The sequence below is a fragment of the Peromyscus maniculatus genome, chromosome 9, assembly GCF_049852395.1.
Source record: "Peromyscus maniculatus bairdii isolate BWxNUB_F1_BW_parent chromosome 9, HU_Pman_BW_mat_3.1, whole genome shotgun sequence".
Classification (NCBI taxonomy): domain Eukaryota; kingdom Metazoa; phylum Chordata; class Mammalia; order Rodentia; family Cricetidae; genus Peromyscus; species Peromyscus maniculatus.
In genome coordinates this window covers 44,967,818-44,981,376 of record NC_134860.1, presented here as the reverse complement: position 1 = coordinate 44,981,376, position 13,559 = coordinate 44,967,818, and the positions used below count along the sequence as shown (strand labels likewise).

Below are 13,559 nucleotides of genomic sequence, written 5' to 3'. Positions count from 1 at the left end.
CACAATGTGCTTTGTTCACACTTTCCCTAGTGATGGTGCAGGAAGAACTCAGGTCAGTGGAGAGAGGGTGAGGTCGGGAGGGCTGAGAAGTCAGCACGGTTTCAGATAGCTGCTTGGTAAATGATGAGCCTATGAGTAACAGCTGGAGGAATTCTCAGGCCAGACAGGCTCAGAGAGATTGCAGACCTTGAACCTATAAACATACAGAGCTGAAAAGACAGAGTTCATGTTTCTGCACTGACAGATGTAAAGTAAGTGGTCCTCCTGAATTACCCTGCAAAGGATTCCAGCTCACAAATCTTTTTTTTTTTTTTTTTTTTTTTGGTTTTTCGTGACAGGGTTTCTCTGTGTAGCTTTTGCGCCTTTCTTGGGACTCACTTGGTAGACCAGGCTGGCCTCGAACTCACAGAGATCCTCCTGGCTCTGCCTCCCGAGTGCTGGGATTAAAGGCGTGCGCCACCACCGCCCAGCTGTAACACAAATCTTTTTTTTTTTTTTTTTTTTAAAGATTTATTTATTTATTATGTATACAGCATTATGACTGCAGGCCAGAAGAGGGCACCAGATCTCATTACAGGTGGTTGTGAGCCACCATGTGGTTGCTGGGAATTGAACTCAGGACCTCTGGAAGAGCAGTCAGTGCTCTTAACCTCTGAGCCATCTCTCCAGCCCTGTAACACAAATCTTAAAAGGTCTTATAATAAAAAAAAAACAAAAAAAAAAACCCAGAGCCAGTTATTGGGGTGAAAGCTGAAAGATCAGAGGAGCAGAACAGCCACTAGCTTACCTCTACAAAATCCTCAGCCTCAAGAAAGCGCGTTCCTGTTTCCTCACGCCTTGTATATCTTTCTGTGTCCTGCCATACTACTTACTGGGATTAAAGGTGTGTGTCACCGCTGCCTGGTTCTGTTTCTCTCATGTAGGCCAGTGTGGCCTTGAACTCACGGAGATCCATTGGGATTAAAAGTATGTGCCAGCACTGTCTGACCTCTATGTCTAATTTAGTGGCTGGCTCTGTCCTCTGATCCCCAGGTAAGCTTTATTGGGGTACTCAGTATATCACCACAGACCCTGAAATGCCCAGGCTCTTGGAAGTAATATGGATATTACTAACTAGTATAGTTGTGTCTCCCTACTTTATATCATTCTTGAAAGGCTGATGGTTAGTTACTAATTTCAAAGGTCATGTGACCTTTTAATTAGTATATTTCCCATAATTTTTTTCACATAATTATTACTTTAGGCCGAAGACTGGGTTCCAGATGTGGCTGGAAGAAAATAGAAGCCATATTCTGTGTGACAATCCTGACTTTTCAGATGAAGCGGACATAATAAAGGAGGGAATGATTCGATTTAGAGTGTTGTCCGCCGAAGAAAGGAAGGTAAGGATTACCGTGTTGAGATGAGACCTCGGTGGATTTCCCGGGTTTAAAAGTTCTTTTATGTGCCTTTTTCGTTGGAAAATTGAATACATCAAAAAAAGCCTTGGTGAAGAGGAAATTAGATGTGGGTGAATTTTGACAAGTGGACTTGTAGTTGTTACTGAGCACCCAGAGATAACTTTAAAAGCTACCTGTGTGAATGTGTGTCCTTTTCGGGAATACTCCCCCAAAGGGATGTTTTAGTTAGGAGCTGAAAACAAAAGGATTAATAAACAAAAATGAATTCAAACTTTAAACTACTGTTTTCAAGTCCATGAAAGCAGAACATTTTTTTTTCTTCTTTTTTTTTTTTTTTTTTTTTTTTTTTTCTTTTTTCCGGAGCTGAGGACCAAACCCAGGGCCTTGTGCTTGCTAGGCAAGCGCTCGACCACTGAGCTAAATCCCCAACCCCAAAAGCAGAAAAAATTTAATGCTATCTCCTTACATGAGAATAGTTCCTTTTGTTGGCGCTTTGGTCCAACTTTCACACAAAAATTAGGCTGGGAGCTGGCTCGCCTCTGTTGTGTTTAGGGATGAAGGAATGTGGGTGGTGTGCCAATTAAACCTCAGACTTCACTTCCTCAGAGAGGTAGTGCATGGTATATGCACCTCTTGGTATAGACACCCCTGGTGCAGACACTGGCTTTGATGAATTGGGCTTTATGAGTGATAGGTATTGCATGATCCAGAAGCTAGAAAACAACTGTTTCAGCTGCATTTAGTACCTTCTTAGCATTGTCATTTTTCTATATAAATTGACATGAATGAATTTGTCACAAAAGAGGGAGAGACTTAACAAAATTTGTGTGATTGTGTGGTTTTTGTTTTGTAATTTGGGGGAGTTTTGTTTTTTCTATGTATAGAATGTAGGGCTTTGTGAATGTTAGGTAAGCATTCTCCCACTGAACTACATTTTCATCCCATGATTATGGGGATTATAATCCCATGGCTTTGGGGATTATTTGGTTTTGTGACAGGACATTGCTCTATAGCCCTGACTGGCCTGGAACTGACGATGTGAGTAAGGCTTGCCCCACACTCTGGGCAGTCCTCCTGCCTCCCCCCCGCCCCCCCATATTCCCCCATATACTGAGATTATAGTGTTGAGCCTAGTTGCTGACTATGTTTTGTTTTAATTGAAAATGTACATGCATGTGTATTTGCCTATATGTATACATACACAGCATGTTTATCCTTAGTGCTCAAGGAAAGTACATTCTTTGCTCCCCACCCCCCAAGTACATATGGTTGTTGGTTGTTTGTTGAGACAGGATCTAATTAATTAGCCCAGACTGCCCTTGAATTCTTGACAGTCCTGTCTCAGCAGGCTCCCAGGTGTCCAGAATTATAAGTGTTCAGTGCCACACTCATGTGGACATTACCTTTGTGAGTTGTGATTTGAACCCTAGTGATTGAGACAGGCTGAGCCTTTCTGTGTTACCCGTTGGCCATTTGTGTGTATCTTGAGATATCTGCTTAGAATCTATTTTGTGTTTTTAACCTGATTGTTTAGAGTTTTGCTATTGTTTACAAAGTTGCTTAAATATTTGGCTATTTACACCTTGTTCAGATGGTGAGTTAGCAAATATTTTCTTCCAAAGAATAAGAAATCTCAATCTGTCAACAATTAGAACCTTTAACGATAAACCTAAAATGTCTAGTGCTGATTACTGTTCTGTCTACAAGGACATACCCGTGGAAGTAAATAGACCATTTTCATGCTGTTTTCTTCTCCAAGCATAAAATCTCTTTACCCACTGTTTTACAAAGGCATGGACCAACAAGGCCAAAGGAGAGCTTGCCAGCGACGGAGCCGAAGAGAAGAAGCGAAAACGTGAGATCTGTGAGCCAGAAAACCAGGAAGAAGCAGCGAAGGAAAATCTGGATCTGTCTAAAAAGCAAAAAGCGTTAGGTCTTTCCACCAATCAGAAACTGTCGGCTTTTGCATTTAAACAAGAGTGAAGGAAGAGTCAGGAAATATCGAAACTTGGCTCCGACTTTTGATGAATCCTGGACTCGTTCTGGTCGTATGGAATGTATTATTATAATCCCGTGTGTTTAGAGACAGGGGTGGGCAGGGGTGCAGCTCGTTGTGGAGTGCTTGCCTAGCATGCACAAGGCCCTGGGTTCCATCCTTATTGCCACAGAAGCAAAAAAGATGAAGTAGCAATTTGCTGCATCAGAAACACAAGGTAAGAGCTGTCTGTGCAGATTACTTGCCTTCCCCAGACAGAAGTGTCACGAGTACAGTTACTACCCGGGACACCATCATTTTTACTGTTTCTTACCTTTAAAAATCATTAAAAGCTCAGTCCTGAGACCTCTGCACATTGTAGTACCTTCTAAGGTTTCCTCCCTCCGTTTATGTTTCGTAGAAGTGCCATGGCTGTCGGCTTCCCGAGTGAGTTATTATAGGCTACTTTCTTGTCAACTTGACCTCAGGACTGTGGCTTTAAATATGGGCCCCAAAGTGTAAATAATCTTGTAGATGAGATATGTTATTTTGTGTGTCTGGAAACTTTTTTCATCTCTGGCTTTCTGTTGTGTTTGTACAGCCTGGGTTTTTTATATAAATAAAACTTATTTGTCTTGATGTGGTGTTAACATTGGATTTCCACGTTGTGCCACATCATTTTGAAGGCCTTACTTTAGAGATTGTGGCTGTGTAAGCATCCATGCTGCTGGGTGATGCCCGTCTTATCAGCAGCAGCAGTGTTTTGCTGGGTGAGTCTTTGAGAGCGTGATAAGACAGTAGTTAGAGGAACGGAAGTGTCCAGCAGCTCCTAAACAGGCACGGTTTAATTATTTTGTGCATTTGGGGGGATGGGGTGGTGTATAAAGTGCAGGTTAGTACGCCACGCCTTAGGTGTCGGTCCTAGCCTCCACTGTGGTTGTTGTCTGCAGCTGGCCATGGGCTTCTGGGATTCTCCTGTCTCTACCTCTCATCCCACCGTAGGAGCCCTGGGATTGCAGCTGTGTGCTGTGTGCTCAGCTTCATGTAGGTTCCGGGGATCGTGTAATGGGTGCTGTACTCACTGAACCATCTCCTCAGCCCCACATTTTGTCTATTCTAAGTGGAGATGCATACAAACCAAAACACAAAGTATGGATGCAAATAGTAAAGTGGGGTGACTCGCAATCAGGCATAGTTTACAGGTTGAAAGGAATCAAAGAAATTGAAATTTTAGTGCAGGAACCAGAGGATAGTTCTTCTCCCACAGTGACTGAGGTTGGGAAGGGTACACTTCAGCTCAAGGACAGGCACATCACTGAAGAAGAATCTAGCAATTATTAACTTTGTATGAGTTTGGTTTCTGATGTCACACTTTTTTGTTGTTTGTTTTTTGTTTTGTTTTGTTTTTGAGACAGGATTTCTTTTGTATAGCTTTGGACTTGTCCTGGATCTCACTCTGTAGACCAGGCTGGCCTTGAACTCAGAGATCTGCCTGCCTCTGCCTCCCGAGTGCTGGGATTAAAGGCGTGCGCCACCACTGCCGGCTCAGCTTGCTTTCTTATGCTACCCAGGACTATGCCCAGGAGTGGTCCTGCCCACAGTGTTCTGGTCCCTCCCACATCAATCACTTAGAAAATACCACACAGACTTGCTTACAGCCCAATCGGAAAGGCATTTTTTCAATTGAGATTCCTTCTTCCAGGTGATCCTAACTTGTGACAAGTTGACAAAAACTAAACAGGACACATACCCTGGGTAGAGGCACTCCCATGCTGAGCCATGAGACTTGCCCCACAGAGAAAGAAGGCAAACATCAAATCCAAACTATATGCTTTCTAGTTCTCTGCCTCCCCTCCCCGACACGAACTATGTGGACAATGTGATCTCAAACATGATTGGGGGAATGTATTCTTTTTTTAATGATTTATTTCTGTTTTATGTACATTGGTGTTGTGCCTGCATGTGTGTCTGTACAAGGGTGTTGGATCCCCCCTGGAACGGGAGTTACAGACAGTTGTGAGCTGCCATACAGGTGCTGGGAATTGAACTCAGGTCCTCTGGAAGAGGAGTAGCACTCTTAACCATTCAGCCATCTCTCCAGCTCCAGGGGGAGTCTGTCTTAGGTATATGATCCTGTAGTAAGAAATTAATGCCCCATACAGTGTCTAGTGTAAATTCATATTCCACATAGGACATGATAAAAAGAAAATAACTAGCCACTTTAAAACAACACATGCCTAGAATTCGAAATGTGTCATTGTGCCACAGAAAGCAGAAGGTGTGGCTGATCTAATTTCTCCTTAATCTGTGATGATATTCTACAGAGAAAGAACATAGACAGAAAGTAAACAACAGTATAAAACAGCCAGCAAAACCAATAATTTAGAAAAATATGGCGAGAATGACAAAAATAGAAAAGAAAAAATACAAATCAATGATCTCTGAAAAAGAAATGATTAGCTACAAACAGTGTAGGTATGGAAATGGCTGTAGTTTATATATCAATTTTGGCAAGACTACAGGTGGTGTTCATCTGTATTGTGAAGATACATCACAGCATGTTTCAAGTCAATAGTTAAGAGACTAGTAAGTAAGGGAGAATATCCTAGAACATAGGATGGGGCTAGTTATGTCACTGAGGAAGAAGGAGTTTGGACATCATCATCTCACGCCCACTATTTCCAACCTATTTTACTAGAAGACCTGCCCTGTGGACTCAGAAACGAAGAGAGAGCAGACACAAGGACACAGAAAAGCTGGGACTGGGCTCCCTGATAGAGAAGCTGCAGGACTGTGGAAGCTCAGTGTGTTTATACACAGTTGAACAGGGCGGAAGGGTCATTGCATACAGCTGAACAAGGAGGTGGGGTTATTATACACAGCTGAACAAGGAGGCGGGGTTATTATACACAGCTAAACAAGGAGGCGGGGTTATTATACACAGCTGAACAAGGAGGCGGGGTTATTATACACAGCTGAACAAGGAGGCGGGGTTATACACAGCTGAACAAGGAGGCGGGGTTATTATACACAGCTGAACAAGGAGGCGGGGTTATTATACACAGCTGAACGAGGAGGCGGGGTTATACACAGCTGAACAAGGAGGCAGGGTTATTATACACAGCTGAACAAGGAGGTGGGTTATATAGAGCTGAACAAGGAGGCGGGGTTATTATACACAGCTGAACGAGGAGGCGGGGTTATTATACACAGCTGAACAAGGAGGTGGGTTATATAGAGCTGAACAAGGAGGCGGGGTTATTATACACAGCTGAACAAGGAGGCGGGGTTATTATACACAGCTGAACAAGGAGGCAGGGTTATTATACACAGCTGAACAAGGAAGCGGGGTTATTATACACAGCTGAACAAGGAGGCGGGGTTATTATACACAGCTGAACAAGGAGGCGGGGTTATTATATACAGCTGAACAAGGAGGCGGGGTTCTATACAGCTGAACAGGGCTCTATAGGAGCAGTCTGCAGGGGAGCAGTCTTTCCAGCCTTAAATATGGATGATGGGAGAGAGGGCTGCAGTGGACATTGTTTGCACATGCTATCAACATTTACATTGAGATCACAAGAAAGCTATGCCATCCCTCGGAGCCTCACCTAGGAAAGGCTTTCTACTCCCATGGACTGAGGCATTAGTCCTTGACATAGCTGCCTTATGTCAACTACACCCATCCACTCAGGACTTTACTCACTTCCTACAGATGTGTCAGACATTGACTGGTACATACAGATGACAAATAAACACACAAAAAGATGTTCAGTAACATAGGGCTGTTGGTGTTTTGTTTTGTTTTGTTTGTTTTCAAAAATATGCATCTAAGTTCTAGAGAGATGGCTCAGTGGTTGAAATCACTTGCTCTTGCAGAGGACCTGGGTTCAATCCCTAGCATGTACATCAGGCAGCTGGCAAATGTCTATAACTCCAGCTCCAAGGGTAGTACCAGCCATGTACACAGTGGACAGACATACATGTAGGCACTCACACATACACATAAAATAAATAAAACTTTTAATAAGAGAATATGTATGTGGTGGTGGCTCATGCCTTTAATCCCAGTACTCAGGTGGCAGAGGCAGGTGGATCTCTGTGAGTTCAAGTCCAGCCTGGCCTGCATAGTGAGTTCTAAGACAGCCAAGGCGATGTAGAGAGACCTCTTGAAAACAAAAAAACCAACAAACCAAACAAAAATGTTTCACCCAGGGTTGTAAGTGGTCACCTTCAAAGAGTGTTCCTCTGAAGGCTGGCTTAAAAATTAATAGCTTTTCTAAACGGAGAATATTAATGTGGTACAGTAAGATAGGAATACTATGACATTTCCCTCTAAAACAAAAATGCTACTGATAAAAAAAAAATGTAGCTGGGTGTACTTAGACAAATAATAAAACTTCAAACTCTACATTGGAAAATAAAACACACAAACATACAATCCAATCAGCAGATGAGTAAAATGTGCGCAGACAGCAAATGAACAGTGAGACAATTTTCAGTAGTATTTATCATTTCAGATGCAAATTAAAATTGCAATGAGGTATCACTACATGTCTGTCAGACTAGCCACAATGAAAAGTAGTGGTTACAACAAATACTACCGAAGATGCAGAAAAGCTAACTGTGCACATTTTGCTGGTAGGAATGTAAAACTTCACTCACTGTAGTACAGTCTGGCAGTTTCTTTCAGAACTGGAGTAGAGCCATGCATAGTGGGAAGCACCTGAAATACCAGCCTTTGGGAGACAGACACAAGAAGAGCAGAAGGTCTAGGTAGGTCAGCCTTAGCTACAGTGCAAGTATGGAACCAGATGGGGCTAGATGAGACCCTGTCTCAAAAATGAACAACTAGGGATGTTGGTAGAGTCCATGCCTAGCATGGACAAAGCCCTGGGTTTGGTCCCCAGCACCATATAAAACAGTGCACACCTGTAAATCCCAGCACTTTTGAGGTAGAGACAGAAAGAGCAAAAATTCAAGGTCATCCTTGGCTACATAGCAATTTTGAGGACAGCCTAGGCTCCATGAGACTTTGTGCCCCCTCCAAAAAAAACAAACAAACATAGAAATGATACAGAACCCCACTAAAATGAGTTGCCCTGTAACTTAGCATCTTTCTTCTGTATTTATCCCAGAGAAATTAATTTTAATTTGTAAATTGTAAACTACCCATGCTCTTGGACACAACCAGTCACCTAAGTTGAGGGTACCTCAACTGCGAATTGCCTACCCCATATTGACCTGTGGGCATGTCTGTGGAGCATTTTCCTAACTGCTCATTGATGTAGTGGGCCCAGCTCAATGTTCGTGGTGCCATCCCTAGGCAGGTGGGTCTTGACTATAGTGTTAGTTACTTTGAGGCTGGGCGGCGGCCTTTAATCCCAGCACTCGGGAGGCAGAGGCTGGCAGATCTTTGTGAGTTCCAGGCCAGCCTGGTCTACAGAGCGAGATCCAGGAAAGGCACCAAAACTACACAGAGAGACCCTGTCTGAAAAACGAGAGAGAGAGAGAGAGAGAGAGAGAGAGAGAGAGAGAGAGAGAGAGAGAGAGAGAGAGAGAGACCATGACCAAAGCATCTTAATAGAGAAAACAGTTTATTGGGGGCTTGCAGTTTCAGAGAACTAGAGTCCTTCATCATCATGGCAGGGAGCATGACAGCAGGCAGGCAGGCAGGCATGATGCTGGATCAGTGGTTGAGAGCTCATATCTTGATCCACAAGCAAAGGGCAGAGAGAACTAACTGGGAGTCTTTTGAAAGTTCAAAGCCCACCCACAGTGACACACCTCCTCCAACAAAGCCACACCTTCTAATCCTTCCCAAACAGTTCTACCAACTGGGAACCAAGTATTTAAACATATGAGCCTATGAGGGCCATTCTCATTCAAACCACAACTATATAAGAAAAGTAGGGGGGTGGGCTGGGGGTAAGGGGAGGGAGAGGGAGGGGGGAGAATAGGGGAACCCGTGGCTGATATGTAGAACTGAATGGTATTATAAAATAAAAGAAAAGAAAAGAAAAAAAAAAAAAGAAAGAAAAGTAGCTGAGCAAACCAGAGAAGGAAACCATGGTCTCTGCTTCAGTTCCTGCCTCTATCTTTCTGCCTTGAGTTCCTCCCTTGATGGTAGACTGTAACCTGTAAGCCAAACAGACCCTTTCCTCCAAGATGCTTTTCGCCAGTGTGTTATCACAGCAACAGAAAGCAAACTAGGGCACTATCCAGACACCCCTCTGTGAGTGACTAAACAAATGATGGTATTTGCATACAGCAGTCTACTGTGCAGGGACAACACTCTACAGTCAACACCTTGTGCTAACCCCAAGAATATTGTGCTGTGTGAGAAAGCCAGTCTTGAAGGATATACCACACTGTAACAATCAAGGAATGACACAGGGCCCTGGAGAGATGGCTCAGTAGTCAAGAACACTTACTGCTCTTTCAGAGGTCCTGAGTTCTGGTCCCAGTATTCATGGCAGGCGTCTCATAACTGCCTGTACTGCATGTGAAAGACCCCCGGCTGAGATCTTCCTCCGGGAAAGACCCCAAACCCAAGGAACACACCGAAACCACAGATCAGATGCAAAAGCAAGAGGGTTTATTTAGACCAGGTACCTGGGGCGAAGTCTCTTGGAGGACTTGCGCCCTTTCTTAGGGCAAGGGGGACTTTTTATGGGATCCCAGGGGCAGAGGCGCGGTTACAGAAGCGAGAAGCATAGTTACAGGGTCCCTATTGGTTGTTTTAAAGAAGGCCAGGGTGAACTTGGGGTCGTATGTGTGTGGCTGATTTGGCCTTGCCTAGGCCAGCTGCTTATTCCTCAAGGCCAGGGGGCCAGCCATAAAATATCCTGATTCGACTCAACTGTCTTTCTCCCAAGGCCGCCGACCACAGTTATCTCTCTCAAGGCTGAATGGCTGGCCATAGCTATCTCTGTCAAGGCCGGGTGGCTGGCTACGGCTGTGAACTCCTGTTTTTTTGATTCCTTTAGAATGGCGTTTCTTAGGCTAAGTTATAGGGGGGGGGGAGCATTTCATTGGCCCAAAGCCCCATGTCCTCATAATGGAGCGGGGGTCTTTCATTCCCCCATTTTCTTTTGTACCAAATGGAATCTTTCATTTTAGGATGGAGAATAAGGGGTTAGCTCTATCTCTGACTGTCTGAGCCTCTGATATTGCTTGGTTAGGATCAAAGCCTGGGCAACAGAAACCCTATTTTTGATGAATTGTACCAATCTGTTGAGGATGTATGACCCAAACAATAAAATGAGCAGGAGGATGATTAGGGGGCCCATAATGGTGGAGACAAGGGTCGTAAACTATGGTGACCTTTGGAACCATTTTTTTTAAACTATCTCTGTTGAGCATGGCTACTTGGAGCTGTCTGAATTGGCCGGTCTCCATAAGGGCTGCGGTCCTGTATCTACCCCAGCAGCTATTCCGCTCATGGTAATTTTTCCCAGTAACAGGGCCAGCGTCAGGGAAACAGGCTCTCTGGTGATGTCCCTCCTAATGTCAGGAGGACTATTAGGGGGATCAAGGGGACCCCCGGGTGAGTCTTATCTTTAGTGGGTTTGGAGAGCGTTGAACTAGATGTCTCGGTGCCCTCAGCTTCATCGGGTTCCTTGGCAGCCTTTACATGCGACGTGTGGACCCAAGCCGCTGTCCCGTCAACCTCGGCTCTAGGTTCTTGGATTGATGGCGTCGGACCCAGACAGAGTCCCCAATCTTGAATGGGTGAGGCACCACCGGGCGGTTCAGTTGCTCCCGGCAGGCAGGGGTTTCCACACTGTCTTTTGCATCAATTGGAGGGCTTGGAGGTGTGCCTCTAGGGTAGGGCTAGTGGCAAAAGAGGAGATATCAGAGTGAAGGAAATTTACAATTGGTGGGGGAGCCCCATACATGATCTCAAACGGGGTTAGGCCATGAGGCCCAGGAGTATTCCGGGCTCGGTAAAGGGCTAGGGGGAGTAGGAGCACCCAATCTCTAGTGCCAGTTGCAAGCGTTAATTTGGTTAAAGTCTCCTTAATGGTTTTATTTGTACGTTCTACCTGTCCTGAGCTCTGGGGGTGGTATGCACAATGAAGTTTCCAATCGATCCCCAGTAGCCTGGCCACCTTCTGACTTACCTGGGAGACGAAGGCGGGCCCATTGTCTGACCCCAATATCTGGGGTATTTCATACCTGGGAAAGATGTCATCCAGGAGTTTTTTGGTTACCACGTTAGCGGTTTTTTTTTTCTTGGTAGGCAAGGCCTCTGTCCATCTATGATGTAAGCTTGTCGCTCGGGGCTCCATTCCGCCCCCATTTTCTTTGTTAGTTCCTGGTCCTCCGGGCTTCCATCATCCGGAGGGCCTGGATCAGCGCGATCAGCTCTGCCTTTTGGGCCGATGTTCCAGGTGGCAGTGGTGAGGTCCCAACTATCTCCGATTCGGTGGTGACGGCTGCTCCGGCCCTCCGTTCTCCTTCTTGGAGGAAGCTGTTCCCATCCATGAACCAGGCAGCAGGGTTGCGGGGTTGAGGGAGACAACTGGTCTGAACACCACTCGATCTGGGGGCTGCTGGACCAGAGCTTTCATCGTATGGGAGGATAACACAGTTAATGCCTGTCTCAAAGTTAGTTTCCCTGCATCCTTGAGCAAAACAGCAACGGCGGCTACCCCACGCAGACAGGGGGCCATCCTGCAGCTATCGGGCTTCCATGGCCCCAGTCTCTGTACCAACATTTCTTTTGCAAAGCCTGAGTTCTCGTCCACGAACAGTTTAAAGGGCTAGGACTTGTAGGGGGGTCCCTTTGGGTCCTGTCCAGATGCCAGCTGAACCTTTTTTTCGGTGGTCCTTCGATACCTCCTGTTACCTGTGGCCCCCTGGACCAAAGCTGTGCGGTCACTGAGAGAGCCTCCGGTATGGGTCAGGACTGAATGTTGAGCCCCGGTGTCCACTAGGAAGGTCACTGGCTGCCCCCCAATCTTGAGAATTATCCTAGGCTGGGGGGGGGGCTCCTGGCCGTGACCTCCCCAATCCTCCAGATTGAGGACCCTTGGCTTAGGTCTCCGAGACCCTTGAGGCTTTTTTTGATCAGTCACGAGCCCAATGTCCTCTCTGTTTACAGTAAGCACTTTGTCTTTGTCAAGCAGTGTCCTTTTTAAGTCTCCCGTCGTAACTTCCTAACTCCCTCTCTGACCTGTCCCTGAGACATTATAGTGGCCAGGACTTTTTTTTTTTTTTTTTTTTCTCCCTCCGTGTCTTTTTAAGTCTTTTTAAAAACGCGCTGCCGGCGTCTCTTTCTGGTAACCTGAGCCGAATCGGTAGGGGGTCTAGAGCCCCTTGGAGACCCGCTAAGAGCAACTGGCAATAGAGACGTAGGTGTTCCCTACCTTCGCTGGTTTGTCCCGCCTTCCTCGTAGGCGACCGGCAATTGGGGAGGAAGCAGGAACCTCATCCTCCGCTGTTTGGGGGCCGCTGCAGGAGCCGCCGGTCCCTCCGGCGCTGTCGGGGGGGGGGGGGGGGCTGTAACACTCGGGGCGGGGTGACTCGGCGCCCACGGGTGACGCCGCCCCCGAGCCATCTTTTTTATACCGGGCCCTTTCAGCCGTCCCGGGCGCGCTGCGCGCTGTTAAGGTGGAAGTGCGCTCGGTGGCTGTCGCCGGCCGGGGGCAGTCCCCCGCCGACCCCATCCCTGGCCCCACCTGCGCGCCCCCGCCATCAGGGATGCTGAAGGCCGACTGTGCCGCTCGGCCGCCCGCCGCGCTACCCACCGCCCCTCCGAGTGAGCGGCTGCGGGGCGCTGTCGGGACCGAGGCCGCCGCCGCCGCCGGGCACCGGGGCCGCGAACCGGGCCGCCCGAGCGCCGTCCGCCCCGCCGCCGCCGCCGCAGGCTCCCCGCCGCGCGGGTCCCGGCCTGCCGCGCCGGGGGCCGCCGCGCGCCGCCGTAGGGCAGGTCCGAGCCCGAGTAGGCGCGGGTGCGGCCGTTGGCGGCAGGGCCGCTCTGCTTGGCGCCCATGTCCGTGCCGCCCCGGGCCGCGAGCGAGCGAGCAAGCAAGCGAGGCAGGCTGGACGCAGCTCGTGGCTGGCGCTCAGGTGGCCGTGCGGACACGGTCGCTGCCGGGCCGCCGCGACGGGCCGCTACCGTTCGCTGCCGCGCTCCGCGGCCTCCGCACCGCCTCCTCCCGGGCGGCCGCCGCCAT

The 13,559-nt window shown here is 47.3% G+C and overlaps 2 protein-coding genes across 4 annotated transcripts in view; one reads left to right on the top strand and one right to left on the bottom strand.

The window, feature by feature from the left end:
• The window catches only part of Wdhd1 (WD repeat and HMG-box DNA binding protein 1), a 43,441-nt gene extending 39,427 nt beyond the window's left edge, over positions 1 to 4,014 (top strand). For 2 of the 3 annotated variants that reach the window (XM_076544848.1, XM_076544849.1), the window contains exons 24-25: positions 1,244 to 1,382; positions 3,192 to 4,014. In XM_076544848.1, the coding sequence (XP_076400963.1) occupies positions 1,244 to 1,382; positions 3,192 to 3,383 (331 nt within the window). In that variant the 3' untranslated portion in view covers positions 3,384 to 4,014. Of the gene's footprint in view, positions 1 to 1,243; positions 1,383 to 3,159 lie in introns of all 3 variants that reach the window. The other variant, XM_076544850.1, reaches the window with a different exon arrangement.
• Positions 4,015 to 9,951: 5,937 nt separating this feature from the next.
• Positions 9,952 to 13,559, bottom strand: LOC143267125 (uncharacterized). Its single transcript, XM_076544034.1, has 3 exons — positions 13,502 to 13,559; positions 12,750 to 13,441; positions 9,952 to 11,211 (listed from the first exon to the last, which is right to left on the bottom strand). The coding sequence occupies exons 1-3, from the start codon at positions 13,557 to 13,559 to the stop codon at positions 11,008 to 11,010; spliced, it is 954 nt and encodes a 317-aa protein (XP_076400149.1). The 3' UTR covers positions 9,952 to 11,007.